Below are 27,037 nucleotides of genomic sequence, written 5' to 3'. Positions count from 1 at the left end.
ATCGGCGTTTAATAGACAAGGTCCAGCTGATTGTGATTATTTTGAAAAGGGCTAATAAAGACTGATAAAATCAGTTGGCGGTATAATCGCTCGGACTCTGGAATTGCATGAAGGCAATTTTCTCCCCAATGGTCTACCTGCAAAATTCATATTGTTGTTGCTTGGAAATCTGCCTAAGAGTGAGGATGGATGCTGTGCTGCTTATCTGCAAGGACACCACCATACATTCTCTTCAAATACGCACAGCACTCCCATTGTCTTTTTTTTCTCTTGTATTCGATGATTTATTTTTTTTTCTCATAAATGCTGGAACGTATCCCTGAGAAAGAGGATGACTTTTTTCCCTAGTCCCTTAAGATGCTGTCCTTCTTCGAACATTCTGTCTCCAGCTCTCCTCAGCACCATTTTTGGGCCTTGACACTTTAAAAATTGTATTTAAAATCCTGCAATCCATGTCAAAATGTCTCCCTGTGTGCAGGAGATTACTGTGAAACCAGTATTATTATGGGATGGCTTAAGCAGGCGCGCTCCTTCCCTGCCCACCAGCATTTATCCTGATTATTACCTTCACAATGGAAAGCAAAAGAAAATAGTCTCAGGTCCCAGGCTAAGTGTAAATCTTTTTTTCCTTTTCTTTTTTTTTTTGTGTGTGTTTTTCGTCAGAGAAACGTGACGCCGCGATGACATTTTGTTTCTCTGTGATCAGCTTCAGGGTCTTATAGTTAACGGCCACATAGAATTTAATAGATGTTGGAGGGTGAGCTGTCCACAGCTGTCTACATCTGTCCACCGCTGTCCGCAGCTGCGGGTAGTGACTAGTCTCTACCGCAGAGATGGATGGATGGATGGCTGGAGGGGCGGGAAGAACGGAATGGAGACAGGTCCACTCCCATGCATTTGGCCATGGGGACGTCTTAAAATGGAACGCGTGCCACGAATACCTCCCGGCTAAACCACTTCATTGCTTCTTGAGCACATGACTTCAAGCATGGCTGAGCAAAAAGAGCTGATGAGGCATCTTAATCACCACCTGCCTGTCCTACTTAAAAATTCAGCAATTCTAACCTGCGCTCTGACATGTATCAGATTGGTGTAATTACGGAAAGACAATTAGGGAGGAACAGGCCAAACTGACACACGATTGGCAATGCCATTCTGAGCGTGTTAGTTAATGGAATCTTCGAGGAATGGCAGACATGGCGATGAGAGGAGGGGAGTGATTGATGCTATGTTCTCCCTCTCTCCTATTCTCAACTCATCCCATTCACTTGGATCTCGGCCTTTCTCTGAATGAATCAGAATGAGAATTCAAGTCCTTAAAACGTAACCTAAAGCAAATTTCCAGGCTGCTTTTTTCACCATAAAGTCTTATTGTTCTGTCATTCTATGTTGAACTCCTAAAATGCACGTTAATTCAACCGTAGCTTCCCATTCATGTTGCTGCAATGTCTGGTAGTGCATTGGTCCCCTTTGGGGAGAGATTTGTCTCAAAATTATTCACACAAATACATTTGTCATTTTCACATGTTCTTTAGAGCCACAAATATATGCGCGGTTTTCAAGTGTTTTTGAGATCCACGTGTTATCCTTGATTTTCAAGTTTTTCTCAGACCCACAAAAATATGTGAGATTTTCACGTGTTCTATAGATCCACACATTTTTTACGGGATTTTCAGGTGTTTTGAACTCATTTGCTCCCAAAAACGTATAGAAACATGCTATTTTAAATATTACCATGGTCCCAAAAACATATTTATACCATTTTTATGTTTTTTTTTATGCCAGTGTATACAGAAGGCTTTGATGCAGAGATCGTTTGAAGCAATGGTAGTTATTACAAAAAAACGTCCAGCAGGTGGCAGCAGAGTGTACGAGATCAGTCAGGACCATTTTGGAACAAGCTCTTTTTCCCAGTGTTTTCAACAGATTTGTGAATAATCATGAAACTTAGCTATATTTTAATGTTAATTTCTGCAAAACGGAAACAGATGCAAATGTTTGTTTTTTTTCCTGATGAAAGAGACTCTAATCTTTGTTTTGGTAGGCTCCATGTTTTTATAGCAATAGAACACAATATTCTGTTTACTAATTACCAGCCCAGTCAAGAAGCATCGTGCTGCATTTGAATCACGTTGTCAAGTTGCTTCCAAAGACCAAAAAATAATCACTTACTTAGCTCATCTCAGGTTCCTGACCTGACTTTCAAGCCCCAAAACCCGCCTTCGTATTTGAGCCCCAATGCGAAAGACGGAATTTGTGCTGTCTTTGCGGTACGTATAAATACGGCTACAATGGAAATTTCTTCGTGGTTACGGTGATGACGTGAAGTTCTGGATGGCATCCTCTTTTGACATTTCTCCCTGTGGACTTGAGTGAGTATTTGGAGTCTTGGGTGCACGACCCGTGGCCTTTGGATGATGGCTGTTGCATCACGCCGCTGAAGATTTGTGTGTGTGCGCGTGTGCGTGTGTGTGTGTATGCTGCTTGTTTTTCTTTGCGGCAGCAGGTGTTTAGCTCTCCAATAATGAGGTCCCACTACACTCAGTCCCCTGAATGAAACCTCTACAGTGTCAGTGACAGCCTCATAATAAAACAAAAGCACATTTTACCTGCATGTATTTGCAGAATAATGAGAGAGGCTTTTTTTTTTTTTTATACTAAAATAATGCCAGGGCTGTTTTTATGAAAAGCAATACAGCCCAGTTTTTATGAAGCAGTTAAGATAAGGATAAGAGACTCTTTTGTCAATTACTTTGCATAAAATGAATTTGCCTAAAGCACTCTGGTAACACAGTAAACCTAAAAGCACATTCAGTCAAAACTTTTAAAAACATATTTTCCATGCTGATCTGCATTAAGGATGGTCAGTGTGAAGCCTATGATGTGTTCACTTGAGGGCCCTTTAAAATACGTTAAATTCTGCCAGGGTTGATAATTAAGTTGGCATCGCTTGAGGCCCATTTATCATATTGCATTTATATGATCCTTTTGTATCTGTATATTTGGACTTTCATTCCTCGCTTTTTGCTAAATCACAGCAGGCGCGCTTCTTCCAGAAAGCTGCAACCTTTTTCAACTTAATTTTTTTTATTGGAGGGTATATGTGTGTGTGTGTGTGTGTGTGTGTATTTTTGAAGATAGTATAATCCTTTGTCTGAGTTCAGCAGTTCAGTGTTGGTGCAAAATGAGGATGCGGCGCCATCACCCTTGGGTGTCACTTCATGCTCTCCCTGACGGGAGCAAGCACCCCGGGTCTCCCCTGGGATGTTTCATCTGCTGTCAGTTGGTGCGTGCGTGCGCGCGTGTGCTCGTGCGCGTGATTATTTGCATTCTGGAGTCTTCTTCCCTCCATCATTGCGGATGACGTTTGCTGGCTTTTTTCTGTTTTGGGGCAATTTTTCTCTCTGTTGCTCTTCCTCCCCGGGTCTCATTTTAGATCTCTATCGGCCATGATTCATCTGATACGCAATCTCACTCCATCTCTGCTCTGCTCTGCTGCACGCCCCCCTCTCACACCACCAACACACACACACACACACACACACTTCAGCTCATTTGCATTGTAGCTCTTTTTCTAATCCTGTATCTAATCTTTTAAACATCGACATTCCACGCCACGTACATCTTACTTCTTGCATGGTTTGTTCCCCCTCGATTTTAAATCACTACTATTTCTGTATCTAATTGATGTAATTGTATTGATTAGGGGTGTCCACATATTGCAGGATCCGTTGACATTGTCCGACTTTATTAAACACGCTAAAACCAATCGGGCGAGCAATTTCATTATATTTAGTTTAGCAGTTTAATTTATTTATGTTGAAAGGAAAACAGTTTGGGATTTTTCATGATTTTGAGGTGGTCCACAGCCCTGTATCCCACTAAAACAGATCCGCCCCTGCCCTGAGCAGCTCTAACCTTGCCAGCAAGCTGAATTCTCGCGGTATTTGTTCACAAATACTACGAGATTACATCTTGTACCGCTCCCGCTGACACGTTCGCAACCGACCTTTTTTAGGTCGGACCAATCAGGCGTTGTTTAAGGCGGGACGAAAACAAGAATTAATTCAAATTTTCCTAAGACGAGACCGAAGACGACATTTTCATCCGTTGCCGTGACTGGTCAAAACAAGCATGCACAAGATGCTGCATCGTCCAATCAGCTCGAAATATTGTACAGAATGTCCCTCCCAAGTGAAGTTCCAGATTGATAATGTGGAGAACTCCCTTGAGTGAATCACAATTATCAATCTGGCTTGTGAGGTTAGCGCAGATCTCCACATTCAGAACTAAAGAAATTGCTAATAAGATGACAATTTTTAATGCCAGATTAACTAATTAAGGAAATTGCTCATTATATATGTTCACAAATCAGACATTTAAACAGAAATATATTTTTGCTTCTGAAACTCAAATGTTCATTCATGAGGCATAATAAAAATAAATGTTATTTTAGTTTCTTTGCATAGCTCGAAAAGCTATTTAAATCAAATTTATTAGTAGCACACACGGATACACACTTTTTCAACACTCACATTTAACACAGTTACAGGCCGTTTTAAAAGTTATTTCTATACATGCTGAGGGCTGCTAGAAAATGGACGGCGGGCCGCAAATAGCCCTGGGGTCGTAGCTTGGACACCCCAAGGCATTAACTATAACATCAAACAGAGTGAAGACAGTGATCATGGAGTGGAAATAATTTGGCACAACACAGTGATAAATACAGGCATGTGATTTTTCCGCTAATTCGCGGAATTCCGCTTTTTTTATCTCCCCCCCCAAAAAAAAATTCCGATTTTTTTTTTTATTTTTTTTTTTTTATTTTTTTTGTAGTTCATTGTGTATGCACATGACTCCGACAGATAACATCTTCTGCTATAACAAAGACATTTGTGGTATGCTCTAATATGAGTTACTTTTCATTTGGTCATGATACAATTATTTGTTCATGAAATTTGAACTCTTCAACATTATTTACGTGTTAACTTAGTAATCACATGAGTTAGATATGATGATATTCTCAGTGATAGTTTTTAAAAGCAAAGGCAGTCCAATGTTTTTGAATGTGACTGATTTTGAGTTGACTAAAACTGCCATTTTATATGGGATAGTTCAATATACATTGAAAATTTATGCTGTTGTTTTGTCTATTTCTTTGTCATGTGAGTGCATTGAAAGTACTTAAAAACACGGAAAACCCATGAGCTCCCCCTTGTCCCCCCACCAGGGCACTGCCCTGGACCTAGCTGGGTGCCAGCGGCCCCCAGACCCCCGGCTAAATTTTCAGATAATTTCACTTTGGTCAAATCACATCCCTGTAAATAAATGTCTGTCTCTCCCTAATTGATTCAAATATGAAAGGAAAAATCATCAGGGCGATTTTAAGAGGAGCTGCAGGAATTTCTAGCAAGTACCGGATATGTCTTCTTTATATGTACGATATCTGGGCGATAGGGGAGGGAGGCAAGTCTGAAGGCTATTCTTTTAAGAAAACCATTTAATCACTTTTACAGCATAAATTTACCTAATTACATCTATATATTGTCCACACATATGTAAACCCATTTCCTTATTTAGGCTATATCAGGCAATAAACCAAAATATTGAGTGGTTCCATTATGATGCACATTCACAATTAAAATGTGAAATGTTAGAATTAAGTGAGCCCTTGATTGTATTGGACCCAATGTTTTGGCTTGTGTGTGTGTTCAAGAATGGGTGCCTCCCATCTTCCTGTTACGTTCTGATTCTTTTCACTCGATCTCCACTCTCTCTCTTCCCGCCCTCCCTCTCCTCCTCCCACCACTGTAGACGCACACGCACGCACACAGCGCTCTGCCTGACAGTCATTGCTTGTGTTTTCAAAGGCTGAGTGTGTGTTCACCTCGCCAACCTGCCCCCCTCCCCCAGACCGCCACCCATCTACCTTTCGCTCGCTTTCTTGCCCCGCTCTGTGCGGAGGAGCCGCCTGCAATTCAGCCGTCGAGGTGGGGGGGGGGAGATGAGCTGACCAGAGGAGCTGGGGGGGGAAAAGGGAGACTGACGAAGTGTGCAGGCAGGAAAGGGAAGGATGCTCTCGCCGCTGCAGCTTTTGATTCGATTAGCATGAATTTCACAGCAAATGCAGCAGTTGCGGCAGTCTAACTGGGAGCTCCAGCGAGACAAACACCAGTCTCGACTCGTCTGGAGAGCTCAAGCGGCAGGAGGGAACAGCCAGGAGCGGAAACGCAGGAATTATTCTCTCAGCAAGTGGAAGGACAGAGCCTCGTCCGGAGACTCAGCATCGGCCGATTTTTGTTGTGCCCGACTCCTGGTGATGATTTGATGCCGTTCTTTTCTTGGTGCTGCTGAGCATTCCGTTACTAATATTGATTGGTTTCTTCTTAGTTGAAAAGGACAGCACAAGGAGGCAGCAACCAACCATTTTGTCCTGCTTCTTTTTTTTTTTTTTAATTCTCTCACAAAAACTGGTTCTGAGCTTCTTGTGGGATTCTTAACCCGACATCTGGATTCTTCCTTTTTTTATCGGCGTCCTTCTACGTAACCATCGCACCCCGGTGTCCATCGAGGGTATTCTGCCAGCATCCAGCGTTAGATTCATTCATCTGCAGACAAAAGTTCCAAAGGGATGGCAGGAGTGTTTCTCCTCATTATGTAGGCTTGACTTGTGGGTGGAGGAGACGGCGTCAAACAACTAAGTCAATGTAGACAACAAAATTGGAAAGGATAACAAATGGAGGTTTACTTATAAGAAAAATGTTGGATTTCATTTAAATTAGGGAGGACATTGGCGGGATATAACATTTGGATATCGATACAAGACTGGGGATTTGGAGGCTCAGGAAGGATTTTTTTTTTCAAGGATTTTTTTTTTTGGAGGATTTTTTTCATTTTTGGCTTTTTCCTTTATTTTTTTAATTTCCCAACCTGCCCGGGCTCAAGAGCAGGAGATGGTGGGGCCCGGATCCCATTGAGATGTTCTTTCCTTGTTTGTGTCGTGTGCGAGGGAGGGGCCTCCTCTTCCACTCAGGCCGTACCCTCATGGAGCAGGAGGTGGAAGTGCAGGTGGACGGAGGGCTCTTGGTGGTACCCAGGCCCGGGGCGGCTTCGCCCGCAGTCTGGGCCAGTCCGGCCTTCCTGCTCAGGCTGGTGCTCTCGCTGGCCCTGCTGGTGTTCCCGTGCCCGGCCGTGGCCGCCAGAGTCTCCTCCTCCCTCAGCACCACCCACCACGTCCACCACTTCCACAACAAGCACGGCACCGTGCCCATTGCCATCAACCGGATGCCCTTTCTGACACGTGGGGGCCATGGTAAGACCATTTTGTTTTTTGGCCAACACTTGAGCACAGGGAGTTTGCTCAGTGAGACATGTGGATGCTAGACTCGGAACTTTGTGGATTTAGTGGGTCAGAGGGAGTTAATTGCCTTCAAAGGGTTAATGTATGGTGGCAATGAGTTCTAAGTTGAGCACATAAGACCAGGCAATTGCTTCATCCATCTATTGATCCTTGTTATTTTTGCAAAGGCTGAGAGGAGGCCGACCTTGCCGCCTCTGCTCCCGATGGGCTAGCGTTTCTTTTTATACAACCCAAACAGTTCAGCAGCTACGTGCAGTCGAAGTATGATGACTGACTGTGGTTGCAGTTTCAATCGCAAAAGAGACATCACAACTGGGGACTGCACGTTGCATCAGTCTTTTAACCAGCCATCTTCATGCTCATGTAGTGTTCTTCCTCTCTCTCTTCACTTTATGTCCAATCATTATCAATCAGTTTGTTGTCATGGAAGGCTTGTAAGGTTGGCATTGGCTGGTGCGACGAGCACCACTGCGCTCTCTGAGGTCAATTGGTTGGGGTGAGCTTCCAGAGGCATCAGTGCGTGACCTCTTTGCTGTTTCCCACTGCCTGCCGCATCAGATTTATGGTTTTCATATTCAACACCAGCCCTACAGCGGTGTGACGGCGCACACAAATGAGGGTCCTACTTGACTCGGGGAATGGAAGTGAGTGGATGTAAGTGTTTTGTCATGTGTGTTGCTGCGTAAGCAGCATCACCTGTTATCATTCTCCTTTGACAAGCTTGTATAATTGGATTGCTCCTCTCATGTCTTGATATTAGTTATGTCAGTGCACATAACTTACACAAAAATTGAATCCTTGTGCCAGATGTGTTACTGCCAGTGGACACCTGTCGTTTTAGAACGCTTCTTTGGGTAAAATGTCCGATTTCTCTGGTGTCAACAATATATTACCAACACTAATGTCACAATCGGAAATCAGAGCCTAATTGCTTCTTACAACGTTGGTTTACCAAAAGAATACGGTCCCATTATACAAGACTGTAGCCCAATGTCGTGTATTGTATTGAGACTGTTTAGTGCACAGAGCTGCTGTCACTGCAGTTTATTTAGAGTGCCTCACCCACATTGCTTGCAGATTACAGCTAATTGAAGAGTCTTGACCACTGAACTGTGGCATTTCTGGGAGTCTGCTTGGTGATTAGTGGGATGCCCACACTGCCACCACATAGAAACACATACAATGGGGTAGTAATGATGTCTATTTTAAGCTTGGCGCAAGCAGTGTGACTTGTATTTCAATATCAGGGGGCGCTTCCTGCCACAATGGGCTCTTATTCTAATACCAAATGTAAATCAATACGCACTGCCAAGGTTGGAGATGTCCCAGGTCAAGACGTTTTGGCTTCCAATCTGATTTTTTAAGGCGTGCTCTTTCCGATAGAGATACGTTACCGATCCTTTTTTATTTTTATTATTTTTTTTACTTCAACCCTAATGAGTGGAGAATGTAGTTATGACCTTTGCTCCAAAAGTCCAATAGAAACAAAAGAAACAAAAGCCAGTGTTTCCCACGACAGACAGTGGTCGATCGTCTAAAGCAATGAATTTGACAATCTGTTATTTTCTTGTACTTGTCACAATTTTGAAATGCCTCTACAAGTGTTTGCTGCTGTGGCTTTTGCCACTTTGTGCTTGTAAATCTCAAATTGGTCTGATTGTCTCTGATACTCAAAAAATGAGCTGGATCGAGAGACAATAAGCTACCGAATATCGGATCAGAACATCACTAGGCCGAGGTTTATACGTTGCTTTTATTGACTATTGGCTTGCCTGCTTTGTTTGCGTTTATTCACTGGTTTTCATTTATCAACACATCTTCGTTTGGACGCACAAACACACTTACTTATGCCATAATTTCCATGGTTCAATTGGAAGATGCCGAGCGAAATATTTGCCATGTCGAGGTAATCCGACTTGAACGCCCCATTGCATCGGACTAAAGAGATTAAATAGCTCATTTGAATTCAGGAACTCTTTGATGTTTTCCCATGGACCACTTCCAAGCCATTTCACTGCCGGCTGCATCAGTTTGTCCTTGGTAGTGGACAGGATATGAAAGCACAGTACCGGTGGGGGGGTAATCTGAACATTAGGGTAGCCATTACCAATCAGATACAAGCCAAACTAATGTATTATTAAAAAACAACCCTTCCTCGTCCTGTTTTGTGTTCGTCCCCAATTGGAATGAATGGAAAATTCGACTTTCATCGAAATGAGTCGAAATAAAATGGAAAAAAAAACAGGCAAGGACAACTGCGTCCAACACTTAATAACTATAATCACGACATAAACGTGTAATATTTTGTGCTAAAATGCAACCGGATGACAGTAACAACACATCAAACCAAGCTGTGAAATCATCCTTGTTCTATATTTTGCTTTGCACGGTGTTGATGTTAATTGCAGGCTCGCTGCCATAATCATGGCAACGCGTCTCCATGCTCTCAAGGTAATTGTAGAAAAATTTTCACATTGATTCACACCAATTAGCTAAAACACCGGTGTTCGAGATGCTATGCTCGCTTAACTGTCACCGTTGTGCTTTTATTTGCCTCTTACTTTCCTTCTGCAGGTGTTATGATCCTTTTTTTCTATTTCTCTGCCTTTGTCTGCCGTCTTTTGAAGCATTGATTGCCATTTTGAGAGAACAGTTTCGGCTTGCGATTTCCGCATCTCTGCTTTGTTTTGCCTAACCACACATGAATACTAATGACGTCAGCAACTACATGCTTCTGTACCCTGGTCCCGAACATGGAAAATAAGAATACCAGCACTCACTCTCCTTTTAAGTTTTCAGCCCTCAAATCTAAAATGGTACTCGATCACGATGTTACTGTCTGCGTAACAAGCTGCTGTATTTGATAATTGCCGCTTTATCTCCCGCCTGCAGTGTGTTTGTGTGTGTGGACGTTGAACTGTCTCCTTTTTAAAGTCAAGTCACAGCCCCAGTCTTTCACAGGGCGCCATTAGTATTCATGATTGCGGGCCCCACACAACGTGCAAAGGCGCACAAGCGAATGCATGGACACCTGCGCGCTGATGAGAAGCAAAAAGGATGCCTCAGGTGTCCTGGACAGTTGAGATAAGCTTGCTGTCTTGACATTTTTTTCATTTCCCGTTACGCCACCTCCTCGCACCCTACCTCCTTCAACACCTGTGCGACATTATGAGAAAACAGATTGAAGATGTGTCCAAAGTCGGCTGAATGCTTCGGTTTTTATTATTTGTGCTGACAGTCAAGATCTGAAAGCCAACCCCTCAATAAGTGATTGTTTTAAGAGGCAAATGGATTTCTTCTGTCTAATGGTTGCAATCTGTCAAAAGAGCGCAAAGGGGGCTGATAGCACACCACGAGGCGTTGTTGATTCTCCCCCGCATCAGGTTGCTTAATCCCCCTGTAGATGCACAATGAGTCACAAACTATTTGTCACAAACCAATGGATATGAATCGCAATGCCATTCAATCGCTTGTTCTTGACAAAGCACCGATTAGTCGTCTGTATATTTATCATCGGGTGGGCAGTAATTCGCGATGGAAGTTTGTTGGCTGAAGCTTCACTTTGTTTAGGGAGGCCATGGCCAGGTTGATGCCTCAGCCTAGCTTGCCTCAGCCTAGCTTACCTCACCAACTGTCATGAAAGACTTCAGTTGGAGTTGCACCTTGGCTTTGTAGACGAGGGTGCCTCGACTACAGAGGGCTCTGTGATGTGTGAATTATTGAAGCTCAGGGTACTTCTCAAGGAGGACGTGGCGGGCTCATATAAGGCATCCGAGTGCCCGAGCTCACCATTATAAAATATCATGAACCGCTGCCGCGCACAAGCATGGCATTTTCAGTTGCAAAGTAATAAGCAGGCTCTTCACATAAGGGCAAGTAAGGATTTCAGATATTCCCCATCAGTGTTGTTTGTCCTATTTCTTCCTACCTATTGTGTGCACACAGCGAGGGTCATTAATCATTCATCCAAAGAAGTGGTTTCGTTCAGCTGGCCTTTCCGCTCTGCTCTGCGTAGCACTTCATTGTATTTAAAAAAGCTTTTCCTTCGCTTTGTGTTGACATCAATTATTCACTACAAAATGCAAATTCCTTGACAGAACACTCGCTGCGAGCCAGACGTCACAACAAGACTCTCCATGTTGAATTTTGTTTATTCCATCTGCAAGAAGGGAGGCTCGACTATCCCATGGGATAGGATGCGATGGTGCGGTATGTTGTCCAAGTGTACATATCATATCCAAGATCTTTTTAATGCCCTCAAGTGGCTCTGATGATTTATTTTCTTAATTATTCCTCGCTGCCGCTTATATTCCGTCATATAAAGCTAGCTTGTTCACCACGGGTTTCCAACACAAGTTTTACGATGAGAGAAAAAAAAATCACTTTGCATAGCTTGTGTTTACCTCAGGGATCTTTGAGTCTTGAGCTGACACATCTGTGTCAAGACTCCCGTGAATGACAGATGCTTCTTCCGTCGCCTCAATTTCTGCCGCAACCGATCTTCCGTCCCTCTATGCTGCCTCTGTACCAGAGAGATTTGTAAGCAGGAAGAAGATGGAGAAGATGTGGCGCAAAGAAAAAAATAGAGAGGTTGAAATTAATTGGGATGAAGGCAAAGCTGTGCAGGAAGGAATGCACTTGAGGTTGTAACTGATGTTGCCTTGACACACTTGAAAATTCTCCCAGGGGTCTTGGGAGAAGCTGGAGACATGAGTCAAGGCATGACTGGAACGGAACCAGGAAGAAATAAAGGCAAATCCCTGCTACTTGCCACTCTGCTCCACCGCTGCCATCTCCTATGAACCCTTTCATCATTTCACTGCAGGGATAAGTGTGTGCCAGGACATGCTACGTGCCTGGTAAGTGGCGCAAACCAAGGACACATTCAGCCTCGTTGTGGCACTAAATGATCAGCAGTTCAGGATGCAATTAGGCACTTTATTTACGTGTTGATTTCCCTTAGCCGTAATCAGAGCACCGTAGAATATTCCTCTTTGGAACCATTCTTTGGGAAAAGAAATTGTCTTCACTTGCTGCACATCCATGTATGCATTCTGTGTACAGCATTACAATAGAGTGTGTGTGGGGGGTCCGTACTATGTAACTGAGCAGTCAGCTTGATGGGAACTGGGGACAACATTATGTATTGCGCAATTGCCTTTATCAGATCCGTAGATTCGAGTCTTTGGGTTTGGTGAGGACAAGGTCACAGCCTGTTCCATTTTAGGATTGAGGGAAAGCTCGGGTCAATATCGGCTCAGAGGGAGTCAAGTGAGAGCGATAACTCGGAGCGGCCGTAAACGAGATTGATCACAGCGCAACCCGGTGCATTCTTAATGGCGGCAGCAGAGAGAGAGGGATGGACAATCATGGACGAACACAGATCTTGGATTTACAGATCGGAAAGCTGAAGCTGGGGTGGTATAATCTGTCTGTGATGATAACCGTAACATGGGGGCCCTTTATCTGCCAACCAAGAGGCTTATCTTGTGGCCTTTATGGAAGGCGAATAGCTCAACCACCCGCCGACACTAGTACAAGCGTCAACCTACGCCTGCACATCCTGTTTACAGATGCTTCATTCGAGGAGCAAAATTTTCTGTCAGGCTGGATCCAAGTTTATCCAGTCTAACTTTTTCATTTCCATTTTAGTTTGTATTTTCTCTGAACAATTTTCTTCCCAGAGTTTTATTCAGTTCAGCAGGTTTTTTATTTATTTATTCCAATGCATCAATTGCTTTTGTTAGAGAGTCTGTTTACTACGAGTGGACGGGTTAATTTATAGACATCTTATGCTGGTCGCTGAGGCAGCTGAGTGTTCTCTCCCGTCTCAGTCATTCATCTGCCTTCCTCCATCATAGCCCCATTTCCCTTTCCTGAATGCTCTCTCTCCCAGAGTGCTCTCTCCAGGTAATAATTGTATTTCACTGTCATAGCTTGGCGCTCCCCAACACTTTTCTCCACGAGAATTACTAAGACAATGCAAAGGTCAGTGCTATTGATGAGTAATAAACAACTGGCTCCTAGCGCTTGAGTGGAAGTTAATGGATTCTTTATTGCGCTTTGTCTTTTAGTAGCATTCAGATATTGCCTATTGTGTCCAATATTGGCCATGCATGTATGCAATGACCATAACATTAGACGCAAGCATCACAAATCCCTACACTGTCGAGGGTGAAAGGCAGTTTATAATTCAACTGTTATTATCGGAAAACATGTGATTAACCAGACATTTGCAATTTTGGGAGAAATTGTGTCTGAAGGCTGAATAAAAAAAACATTAAAGCATGTGAAATTATTTGGAATGATGTGGAATGATATTGAATGACATGAAATAAGCTGAATATGTTGAAGTTGGAATGGTTTTAATCAGTCAATATATGTAAAAAGTGGAAGTATAAGGGTGTGACAAAAATCCGTTTGAACGGGAAATCGTTTTTTCTTTTAAAAGCCGAGTGCATGGAATCGAACTGAATCAAAATGAATTGGCTGAAAAAGGGGGAAAATTTTTACACGTTGAAAATCCTTCATAAAGTTAATTTAATGAGAAGAATGATTTAAATTTCAAATGGGATCTTCTTTTCTGTTATTATTTTTTTTGTCAATGAAATTGAGCGGTGAATATGTTTTGAGGGAAATTCCGGCTTCAATTGCAATGAATGGGGAATTTTCTGGAGAAAAATGTTGGTAAAACTGTGAATTTTTGGAACAAATCAAAAGGGAAGCCCTCATGGTGTGAATTTTTGGAATATATTGAAATTAGCCTTCACACGGTTATTGCAAATCAGCTAATTGCTGTGTGTCCCAACACTCAGGTTAAATGTGCCATTTTTTTAAATTAGTTTGCTGTGATCGTTATGGCTTAGCTGCAATCATCTACATCACAGTTCCTGCTCATAATTTAGCATTTTCAAGCTCATTTCCCAAAGAGACCCAGTCGAAAGGACAGGAGTTTAAATTGATGCTTGCCGTTGAGAGACGGGGTGTGTCATTTCCCTCCTCGCTCGTCGTTTCCTCTCAGCGCGGGGAGGTGACCTCTAGCTCGACGATATGAAGAGAATGTCACGCAACATTACCACCCCAGCCCCCCCCCCCTTGTTCTCCCCCTTTGCCTCAGATGAAGTTTTATTTTTTTGTGCCGTTCTGTGGAGACAAAACAATTCCTTCCCTTGATTAATGTCTGCAGCGTGGGTGTGCAGTGCGGTGCAGTAGAGAAAGGATTGTTGTGCCCCTATGAAGTCGAGTCTATTCTTCTTCCTTTTGGAATTAGCAGACCCTTGTTGTTTCGCAGCAAAATGAGAGCTTGCAAGGTCAACACAACCAGCTGCATAACCTCCTTCTCAAGTGGACCATCGAGCCGCGCGATTAACTTTGAGCGTTCTTGCTCTTGTGTCTCCGACCGCACCATTAGCGTTCACAGTCGAGTTAATCGTGAGATATTATTTGTAACACCTGACATGATACTTTGTAGTTGGGATGAATTCGTCTCTGTACTCTCACTTGAGCAGCGACGTGCCATTTGAAGCTCGTATGGCGCTTTGAAATCACACCTCCGAATGACACTCATTTCTCAGTCGTATTTGTGCAAGTGCAGTTGGGCCAGACTTGACTTGGATTCTGAATGGCTGATAAGCAAACCGGCACAAAGGGATATTTCCAACTGCTCCCTCAGTGCTGCACTGTTTTTCCTTTGTTGAAGAGAAGCACGGAGGCGAGAGAGAGCATGTCTGCAGCGTGCAGGTGCATCTGTTTTGGATGTGATCGTGTCATGCCACACGCTCTGTGTGTGTTGTGCAATGACATGCGCTGTCAGATGCCGTCTCGGGTCCATACGGAACCTGAGGTTTATCACATGGTGAGCTGCATGGGAGTGTTGATGTGTTGCTCTCCTCCGAGCATCGAGAAAGGTCAAGTTTCGTTTGAAATAGAACTGCGCCGCCGCTCGCAAGCAAGATGTGCACGCCATATTTTCATTTCATCATGTGATAAGGCACTAAGCCCTGTTCTGTGATACATACATAATAATTCATTTTGCTCGTGTTTGCTCAGGATTCAGGGATTACTGTAGCACCTGAATTGATGCTGCTTATTCCACATCTTGCAAACACGCCGAGTGAAAAGTACACCTGTGTACATGCCATTTTCTCCTACAGCCGGAATAATAACATATTGAGACGTAAAAAAAAAAAAAAAAGTGATGTCATCAGTATAAATGAGAAACAAAGTTATGTTTCTCTATTGCATGAACAATGTATACCGTACATTTAACACAGGCAGCTTTCATCCAACTGGCAGACTAAAAGCAGTTGCCATAGTAACCGACTCTGGAGCCAGCTGAGCCGAAGCTGGACCCCCTCTAGTCCAGCACTTTCTAGATTTTACACAAAATAGCACATAAATAAAGATAAAACACACTACTGCCATCACCTTGTAATAATCTCGAAAACAACTAAAATCAATGTTCAATTCAGTTCACTGACAGAATTAATAGACCTGTGCTGGTTATCACCAAATGTATGTTTACTGATTAAACTGCGCACAAAGCCAAAAGTCCCAAATTTCCTCCAAAGAGCATACAGTGCGCTTCAAAGCCAGATCCGCAGTATTCCCTCATCACGACAACCAATGCAGTGGTCACTGGTAATTGGCTCTCCTGGGCCCTCCAGCAATGCAGAACCGGACTGCCAGTGCAGAGATGAGCGGAGTCCACTTTGAAATAAAACAATAATGAAGGCATCATCTGAGCTGGAAACCTGTCTGTATTGCGGTCTGGTTATTACTTTACATACAAATTACGGAATGGGCGGATTTGCGTGTTCTCTACAAAATTTTGGAGATTTCATCCTTGCATCCTATTTCCTTACCTTCTCCTCCTTTCATTTTGCTTTGCTTTTCTCTCTCCCTCTCTCTGCCCACTGCTGCATTAAAGAGGCTTTATCTTTGTTCTCCGGTTCCCTCATTAGAGTCGAATGCAATCGCAGCACTTGTGTTGTGTTTTCTCCGCCTCTTGTCCTACTTGAGCCCAGACTTATTGGATGCCATTGTTAACGGGTGCGGAAAAAAATAGGAATTTTTGGGGCGGGGAGGGGGGGGGGAGTTCTGTGTGATTTGTTTCTATGCTGCTGTTAATTGAAACGTGAGCTGACTTGAGATGAAATAGGCGGAGGAATAATTCATAACATTTCAAGTAGGTCCAACGCGACCAAAATAATGATGGTGTCTCAGCAGAATGCAGAGAGATTCCCTCTCTCTGGCACACTTTTATGACTTTATTTTGATTCAGTAGAGTCAGCAAGGCCTTATTTTAATGGTGTCCTCCCTTCCTACATTTGACATTGACTACATTTATATTAGGGATGTAACAATATCCAAACATCACGATACAATATGAAGGTCATGATACGATAATTATCACAATATTGTGGGGAGGTTGGCGATATAATAAAAATGTCACAATATTGTAAAAAAAAAAAAAAAAACTGAGCTCATACTAAAAAAAATAAAAAAAAACAATATTGTGATTGTGTACATATAAACAACTTACAATCTCTAATAACGCTTAACATTCAAGCACTTACTTGCTAATGCACACACACATTGAGCTCCTATACTTATTGACTCATATTACTTTCCTCTTCATCTGACCAGTAGCGTGGATTTTAAACATAGAAGGGCCCAAAACATGTCTTGTAAAAATTAAACCGCACTGAAACACTAGCCGCCAGAGGGTGCTAGAACTGCACAAATGGAAAACAAGCTGACTTTTTAAACATATTTGCTGCTTTTAATATAGTGGCGTGACGACGACGATAGTCTGGCAGTTTTAATATCACAATATCACGGTATTGCCGTTATCGTTACATCCCTAATTTACATGCCGTCAATATACTGGTTAACTCTTTGACTGCCAAAAACGTTAAATAACGTTGAGTAAAATCCTATGGAGGAGTGCCAAAGACGTTAAAAGACGTTTGTTTCAAAACAGAGGTGAAACTAACCATTTTCTATTGTTGATTACTCAAAAATGGAATAAGGTAGAAACAAACTTTCTTTTCTGATGAAAGATGAGAGTCCAATCTTTCATTTGGTAGTATGTGTGTTTCCATAGTCCAAACACATACTTTTCTGTGGACCTTGAAAGATCAGTTAAAATGCTTAAATCGGCTGGCACTGGCGACATCCCGTTTCTGAAAACGTCTGGCAGTCAAAGAGTTAAAGTTAAAATTCCATTTTCGGAAACATTTGGGATAACATGTTACATTCGTGAGTGGACAGAGTTACTCCCACATACATATTCCGATGCATAGATTTACACACACACAGTGTGGCATTTTCGCAGTGGAGACAGAAAATAATGTGAAAACACCGCAGACAAATCAATGTATTCAAGTGAGGATCATTTAGCGAGTGGCAACGTAAGATGGCCGCTGTGCATGCAAGTACTGTAGTTTTGACAAAGATATCTTGCAAATCGAGCATGCGCAGAACATAAACCAAAGTTTGGTTCAAATTAGGTACCAGATACGTGTTTATATGACCAATTACAGTATTCAGGTTGGAAAAAGGGTATCCCAAGGGACTTTTTCCATTTTTTTTTAAGTATTTGAGTTTTGAAATGGTTATTGACTGCATGTAAACGTAGTCACTGATTTCTCTACTAGAAGCAAACATAAATAGAACTTAAAGCCGCTCTACTTGTTGCCAATTAGAGCATGTTGATGACAATGTAATTTTTTTTTCTCATAGCTGCTGGCAGCCTGGCATTTCCAGTGAATTTCTTGGTTAAAGGCAGACGGCCTTAGAGTGGTGATTGACCTTTTACCTCACTTGTTTTCTCCTAGCAGTGGTGGGCTGCATCCTTGGGGTAGCCTAAAGTCAAAGATGTTTGTACTGATGATCATGCCTGGGCGATTGACAGGAGAAATACATTCATCTTATAAATGGCATTCGAACTTTCAAGCAGACTTGAAGACTGCTACATTAGCTTCTTGCTAGCTTCTAGATCTGAAACTAAATACTGATCGGCGGCCCAAGCAAGCGGTATAGATCATCCCAGTCATAGCCTCCTCTCACTCTCCATAGTCACTAATTGATTTTCCATTCAGCACGCCTTTGTCTGACGCACAGTGTACCATTCAGGATGTTTTATGTGTATGACTTGAAAGGCAGACAGACAAGAAAGCAAAGCTGAGGTTGATGGAAAGAGGTTAGAGGTTGAGGAATTTACTGCCAAAATCTATGGACTTCATGTCTACTTGCTTATTCTCTACTGAATAATAAATACGGGCGTGTGGAAAATGCTTGGCATGCTGGGCTTGATGCGACCACAAATGGACCTATGACTTGCCACAAAACAACCCGCGGTTATTCGCGGACACGTTTGAAGCGTATTCCTTCACATCACATTTACTTTTAGACGATTTGACGAGTCTCACTCTTGTTCTAGCTTATCGGCGCCCGCTGTTGTTTGCCGCCACTGACAGTGACAGAACACTCTAACCTTGTAATCACGACTTTGGCACCAACGTTGCCGCTGAAATGTTTGTCACGCCCAAAAGACAAATGGCAGAGATATCTGAGTGATGACAGGTCAAGAAATAGTCACAACGCTGACTCAAATTGAGGTCCACCTGCATAACCCAATGAGACAAAATACTAACCAAAACATGAAAATAGAGATTTTTAAAGCAGGTTCTTAGGTAGACCTAAATAAGATGGCTGTGCATTTGCGCTGAAAGAAATGTTAGCTCAGCAGAGCGTAGCACGAAGGAATGTGAATGCATCTATACCTGTCTCCTTTGCCGGTATGCTTGGCTGCTCTAAGCACTCATCTGTCACAAGTGCTGGAAACAAAGATGTGACCTGAGTACAAGCCCCGTTTTATTGATCGAGTGAGAGCATTTTCTCCATATGGGCCAAAAAATATTATAACCGTAGTGTGGAGTTGGTCCACTTGCACACTTTTGGGAAGACTTTCTACAAAGGTGAGATATGAAGTATGACAGTTTTAGCATGTTTAGCATTCTGTCCAGCCTTCTATGATATCATCGGACGTAGTCATAGTACGAAATCAATTTTCAAATCTTAAAAGAAAACATGTTATCAATTATATCATAATACTGCCCAACATTAACATAAACAATTTCAATCTACACTTGTAGCCCTTACTATCGCTAAAAAAACAATTCTTGTTAACTGGAAAAATAAACAAACTCTGATTATCGACCAATGGTCTAACCTCCTCATAAATCACATTTTAATGGAAAAAATATCTGCCTCAAATAAAAACCAAATATCAAAATTTATAGAAACATGGTCTACGTATATAGAATTTTTTAACCTAATTCCGGTTACTTAATTCTGTCTGTTAGCGAGAGCCACTACATCGTGATAACTTACATTGATGTTTCTGCATCTGGCAATTTATTTTTATATTATATTATTAGTATGGGATTTTTTTTTAATAGGCTTTAGGTGAACTGATGAATACACACACGCTCGCACGCACGCACGCACGCACACACACGCACACGCACATACACATACTCACCCACATACAAAAAAAAAGGGTATATATATATATATATATATATATATATATATATGTGTATATGTGTATATATATATATGTATATGTATTTAAAAAAAAACATTTATTAAATTTTATTAATTGATTTGTTGGATTTAAAAAAAAAAAAAAAAAAAAAAAGGAGAGCAATGATGATGTCAAATCGAATGAACAATACTGAGCTCTCCTGAAAAAATAAAAAAAAATAAAATAAATAAATAATAATAATAATACTGCCCAACGCCTTATGAAGATAAAGGCTAACCGTCATATCCCTTGTGGCAGATAAACCCGCTTTTATTTTCCTAGCCAACTCTTTTGTGTGATTGTTACACCTGGTTGAGGTTCTTTCTTGGCTTGCTTGCGCCGCCTCCTTGGCCCACATGCAGGACCTTCAAAGTCCTAGTCAGCCAATCCTCTTAGCGCAGGCAACATTTGACGTTCACAGTGTAAGACCTGTCAAATGTGTGTCAGGTGGGAGTGTGTAAGTATTAAAGCAAATTTTGCATGTGCGTGTGTGTATATCTATAAAAGCATTTTGGGCTTTCAAAAGTAGGCTGATTCCAGTGACAGACAGCCATTACCACCTTACTGGAGAATTTTGCTTCCATAATGGATAAGTAAAGACGTAAGCTCGGGTTTTAATGGATGAACCCATCAATCAAGTATTCATGTGTTGGATTTTGGATAGCAAGATTAACCCTTTTTTCTGTCGATTTTTTTTTTTTCTGGAGTTGAAAAGACATACTCATGTTGCTGTAAAATAGTCTAATCATGTAATAAAGAGCCCCACTTTTCAGGCCAGTATCTCAGCGTGCGGATGTTTGTGGGGATTGCAGCATGTTATGTGATTGACTGCCACCCCTATTGCTTGCTTGGCTTGTTCCTTCCAAGATATGTTGCTCTTCAGGCTTGGTTGAGAGAAAGACAGATGTGTCTAGAAAGCGGAGATAAAGAAGCATGAAGGAGGCGGAGGAGACAAGGTTGGAGGAACACGACGGAGAAACGGCGTGGAAGCAGACACAAACGAGGGAATTCATAGCTGGTGATGGAGAGGAAATTGGCGACGGCGTAATTATTCACGCTAAAATGTATAAATCACGAGCCCGCCTCGACAGATTCAAAAGGCTCTCGTGGGGAAAAATGGAGGAGCTTGGAAAAGAGTGATGGTTGCTGTGGGCACTCTTTCACTCAGAAAATATCATTTGGATCAATTTTTTACATCATTTCATCAATTCATGATGTGTTTAAAATAAATGAAGAGAATTTCAGTGGAGTGGATGAAAAAAATGATGGACCTAATGCACAATTTACACATTCCACACAGCTTCGTGCATTAGGCATGCATATGGCATCAAGTCTGTTTGTTCGTGCCACCTCCTACGTTGTCTTCTTCGCAATATAGCTCTGGCTGTAGAACTGCATTTCGCTGGACTGAAGGCTGGAGCTTTTTTTTTTTTTTTTTTTTTTTAAACAAATTTGGCATTACGAATAGCTTTTTACAGTTTTTGATTTGGCTGTTGTTTGACAGGTGCAAGTGTACCTCAAATAGTCACAGGTGTTTAATTGGTGTATTCCTGAGTGGCATTTTAGTTGAAAAAATGGGCTCGCAATCATGACAAAGGTTTCCCCCAATTAAAAACCAAGGAACGCGAGTTGTCTTTCTTTAGGTACATCGTTAAAAAAAAATAGCAAATTAATCGATGAAATGGAGCGGTAGTAGCAGCTTAACGACATCAGCATCTCTATCGAGGCGTGCACGCATAGATTACAGTAGTCAGTACTGTTACATCGCAAGGGGGCCATTAATTTCCTGAGCTGTGCTTAACGCAGTTACAGTAGCTCTCCGCTTGCATATTCATGAGATTCGAGGGGCCGGCAAGGAGGGCGCGTCAAGTGGAATGAAGAAAAGAGATGTAAAGAAAGAGACGCACAAAGACAGGAGGTGATTACTGTGAGGAAGAAGGAAGTGAAGGCACTATGGAGATTAGAAAGAGAACAATTGCAATTAAGGTGCTGGCGTTAAGTGAATTGTATGAATTGCACGGACTCCCTAATCGCTGTCATTAACTATGAAGCCCATTAGAAATACTTTTACCTTCATTTCTCCATAAGTCATACGTGTCTATTTGTGATACCAAATGGAAATACACAAACCAATTTTGGAAAATAAGGCCAGTGTATTTCTTATATCTACATGGAATTAGTATTTGAGCTGCAAAAATATTTCTGCTTAAATTCTGGAAAAGGCAGAATTTGCACCTAAAAGCAACTCATAATGCCATGATAAAGCTTTACTAATATTGTTGTTCATTGGACTGTAATATGCTAGCATATGATTTATTGCACTTGTTTTGATGTACCACATTCAACAAAACACTTTAATGAAGTGAGGTTGAAATTCATTTATCATGGAAAATGTTGCTTAATTAAGTGAATATTTTAGTGGTTGTAATTTGCAGTTGTGTGTAACCGTGCAATATCATCCTTATTGAGAGGGGTGAGTACAGTTGAATCATATAGTGAAAAATGTCCCGTTAAAAATTGTTTGACCAAACAACTTGCCGACCGTCCTTGGCATTTTTCTGGGGTCACTGAAAAGAGGAACATGTTCTTGTTGACCTCATCCCCTCGCACAAACACTATCAGATGCTTGACTTGACCGCCGGGTCTCCACGGGGCATCCGGAGTGCAAGACAAATGTTTCCTGTCCAAAGGAGCCCTACTGATGTGGACGGCGTTACCTGCAAGGGTACATGGAGAGGGAAGACTGCCGGTTACCCTGTGTGGCCGTCTAGTTGACGAGATGGAATGGCTGCAGAGGGCAAAAAGCTGCTTGCGAAGCCTAATGGCCTATGCAACACCCCGCGGTGAATGAAATCAAGCTCTAAATTCATCCCGTCCCTGGGCAGCATTTAGCGCTGCTGACTTTCCACCTGGCTTCCCCCATTATTTAGCCTCTTTGGAATCTGTATTGTCCCGTTGCAGCTAAGACTTTATATTACCTGGTAACAATAGCTTTAGCGCAAACCTGCAAAACAGTTTGCAAATGAGGTGCAATCAGGCTAGCAGGTGTGACCCTTTGTTGCACTTCAATTAGTAATTATGCAAACAAACCACAAAATGGCTTCAGTGGAGATAACCTCCATGGCAGAGGTACTGATGATTATGTTATTCTGAAGGATACAAATGGAATGCCCGAGTCAGCCTGAATGAGGAAGTAACATAAGGGCTGATTAACCTTTGCATATTGAGCATGAAGTACACGTCCTTGTTGTACATGTACTGACATGGACTATGGATATATTTAAAAAAAAATATATATATATATATATACTGTATATCAAGACGACTTCAATGTCAGGGTTTTGTGATATATAGAAATGAGACGAAAAAATCATTTTAAAAACCCAAACGGCAACAAAATAAAATCATAATAATGAATGCATGAATAATTGAATGTCATTGCTTGTTCCTGAACACAGCCACATACCCAATTATACAAGGGGGTGTGTACACTTGTGCAATCACACCTGTTTATTTCACGCTTTTATTTCACTGGACAGGTTATAGTTCACATTAGTGGTGAAAAAAGTTGTGAAATGATTGATCTTGGTATAATCACAAAAACATGCCATTTAAACTGGGGTGTGTAGACTTTTTATATCCACGGTATGTAGGACACCCTTCATACCTCTTTGCATCTCTCTGCATATGCAGCTAACCCAAAGGCAATGTGTTTCCGAGGAGCATAGTGACGACTTCATGCATTTGCATGTGGGCGCATTTAATTACACGTTTTGCCGTGCACGTCACAAGCCTTAAAGCTCTCCACATTTAATGTGCATCGACTGCAATGGCGTACGCTTGCCCTAAAATATACAGTTTGTAATGGCCTTTGTAGTGCTAAGCTTCACCCAGATCTATCACGTTTAAGAAGGATGAGGAGGACTCACCCCTGTGGCTTAATGCTACGCGCGCTTCCTGTAGGCTGAACTATTTGGACTCATTTAGCACAGCATGCTATTTGATAAACAAGCTGCTCCAGCTAATAGAATCGACTTCATCACATTGCTAATGAACAATAATTTAGGCCATGCTTATAAGTGACATCACAGATGCAAGCGCGATATGCTTTGAGGAAGGAGATAGCCTACCAACTACTTAACTGTGGCATTTAAGCACAAACTAGGAATATTAAGTTAAAGTTAAGTTAAAACTGATTTAAAAACAGTATACATTATTGTTGTCTGAACATTAAGAATTATTTTTGAATAAATGAAACCTTTAATTAAAGTTTGTAGTGTTTATTAGATTAAAATTGATTAAAATCCTAATCATCCTGAATCAATAAAAAAATCAAGATTTTATCAGAGAGAGAGAGAGAGAGAGAGAGAGAAAATATTGATAATATTGATAATATTGTCCGAATATATGGAGAAGGAGCCAGATGGGCTGCCATAGATAGACAAGTCTGAAGAAGTTGCTGGACTCAAAAACAGCACGGAGGCACTAATCATGGCAGCACAGGAACAGACCCTAAACACATCAATCAAGGCTATGCAAAGAAGCCCCAGAGATGGTGCAGCATATCGGAGCAGGGTGTAAGATGCTGATAAGCAAGGCATACATGGATCGTCACAACCAGGTAGCAGGAATAGTGTACAGCAGCATCAGTACCAAGTATGGACTTGAGGTCCCAGAATCAAGATGACACCAGAAGCTCTACTTCCATTGTTTTTACTTCTCTCTTTTAGTAGTAATAGTATAAATTTCAAAGTGTTCTCTGTTAGGATGCTGTACTCAGCAAAGCTGAGCTTGAAGTGGCCATCGTCAAGTAGTTGGTTGGTTACTGGCGCCACTTGACACATTATTCAGTGTCTACACTCGAGCTGGCCTGTAGCAAAGTGGAAAATAAGAGTATAAGACCGTAATGAAAGAAAAAGAAAAAATAACCTGTGGCGAAGGGAGTTTTTCTTGGAAACAGACTTGAGTGGATGGATAAAGCTTTCAGTGCAGCACCGAAGGCTGTCATTCACATTTGATTGAAGCTGACATTCCACTAGTTTTGCCGCTCCCCCGAATCATTCCCCAGTTTCCATAGTTTTCATTTGTTGGACACTTGACTAGATTTGAATCACAGTGTTTACCGTCTGTCTGTGTCAGGCTGACAGGTTTTAGAGAGGATACCTCCAACTATCACTGCCCTGAACCCCCCCCCCCCCCCCCCCCCCTTCCCGACTATGGTGGCTGTGCCTCGACATCTTGATTGACCTCATGTAACTTTGCGGGTCTTTTCATTAAAAAGCAACCAAGTTTGTGTAACTGCTTTGTTTGACAAAAAAACGATATAGTGGAACCTCTGATTTTGTGATTAGGACTAAAACCAAATGGTATGAAAACCAAAGCATATGAACAAAAAATACATTTCATAGGGAACAACGATAGTTGTACATACAGAAAATTGGCATCCACAGAGACTGAATGGCACAGCCTGACCTTTCCAATGCTGCTCCTACAAAAAATATTTAGACCTGCGTTAGTTGAGATAAGTCTGGATCCACATGCAGAGAACTTTTCCTTTCCTTCACGAGGTTTGGGGTCAGGCATGGTGGTTGTGGTGACTTACATGCATCAAAGTTAATATGGGTGCCAGAGAGTGCCTGTTTGTAAAATCCGGAAGCGGGAGTTTGAGGGAATGCGCGGCGATGACCCGGTCTGTTTAAAGATGGAAATGAATTCAGTCCTAAGCAATTGCGTTTGAGTGACAGGCCTGGCGAAGGGCCTTGATTTCCCCACAGCGCCATCGCTCCATCTTTAAGTCAACCTCATACATAAAAAAAAAAAGCCACCAATTAGAAGTTAGTCAGGCGTGCCCAGCGCTGCCTGGATTATGATTCCATAATTGAGTGTGCCAGAGGTCATTGTGTGCTGACTCCCTCTCCCCGGGTGGGGTGGGCGGGGTCGCCGGCTCGCTTGCGGGAGGTGAAGGCTCGCTAATGGCTGCCGGCTCCACACAAAATTGCCTGTCAATGGCTGTAATTGGAGACATAAACTGTTGTATTGTCACTTCGCGTGCATTCCGATGGCTGTATTTTCATCCAAGGACCACGCCCCTGATTCTGTCTAACCGGGAGTAAGTAACGCCAAATTGACCGTGAGTGGGAGAAACACAGTTTGAAACCACATGTAAAGCCCTGGCTGTTTTTTATTTTTATTCAGGGATGTGATTTTTCCGCAAATTCGCGGAATTCCGCTTTTTTTATGTCCCCCCAAAAAAAAAAATTCTGATTTTTTTTTTTTTTTTTATTTATTTATTTTTTTTTTTTTTTTTGTAGTTCATTGTGTATGCACATGACTCCGACAGATAACATCTTCTGCTATAACAAAGACATTTGTGGTATGCTCTAATATGAGTTACTTTTCATTTGGTCATGATACAATTATTTGTTCATGAAATTTGAACTCTTCAACATTATTTATGTGTTAACTTAGTAATCACATTAGTTAGATATGATGATATTCTCAGTGATAGTTTTTAAAAGCAAAGGCAGTCCAATGTTTTTGAATGTGACTGATTTTGAGTTGACTAAAACTGCCATTTTATATGGGATAGTTCAATATACATTGAAAATTTATGCTGTTGTTTTGTCTATTTCTTTGTCATGTGAGTGCATTGAAAGTACTTAAAAACACGGAAAACCCATGAGCTCCGGGGGGCTTCGCCCTGGACCTAGCTGGGTGCCAGCGGCCCCCAGACCCCCGGCTAAATTTTCAGATAATTTCACTTTGGTCAAATCACATCCCTGTTTATTTTTTTATTTCAGTTTTGGGTAAAGCGGCCTGACCCTTGGCCATGTGGACGCAAAAGTGTTGCCTTCAACTCTCAACTGCGGCCACTGCATGAATTATTCACTCGACTGCCCCCCAGCCCTTTTCCTCGCCTGAGGGTGCATACAAAATGAAAAAATGTCTTTGCCCACTGGGATTGCATTTGCGTTAATTACACAATCCATATTAGTTTTAAACCACATGCGGGGATGGTTTTAGTGATGATAACATGCGTGACACGAAGAATAACTTGCATAAATGCACTTAGAAGACACTTT

At 41.9% G+C, this 27,037-nt stretch overlaps 1 protein-coding gene across 4 annotated transcripts in view; it reads left to right on the top strand.

Annotated features, from left to right (window-relative positions):
* The window catches only part of nrxn2b (neurexin 2b), a 363,379-nt gene that overhangs the window by 259,055 nt on the left and 77,287 nt on the right, over positions 1-27,037 (top strand). For 2 of the 4 annotated variants that reach the window (XM_077544148.1, XM_077544147.1), the window contains exon 1: positions 5,836-7,312. The exons of the other annotated variants lie outside the window; for them this stretch is intronic. In XM_077544148.1, coding sequence (XP_077400274.1) covers positions 6,979-7,312 — 334 coding nt within the window. In that variant the 5' untranslated portion in view covers positions 5,836-6,978. Of the gene's footprint in view, positions 1-5,835; positions 7,313-27,037 lie in introns of those variants that run through there. 4 annotated transcript variants of the gene reach the window in all.

This window comes from Vanacampus margaritifer, chromosome 15 (genome assembly GCF_051991255.1).
Source record: "Vanacampus margaritifer isolate UIUO_Vmar chromosome 15, RoL_Vmar_1.0, whole genome shotgun sequence".
Classification (NCBI taxonomy): Eukaryota; Metazoa; Chordata; class Actinopteri; order Syngnathiformes; family Syngnathidae; genus Vanacampus; species Vanacampus margaritifer.
The sequence above is the reverse complement of the archived record's forward strand: the minus strand, read 5'-3'. Positions and strand labels throughout refer to the sequence as shown.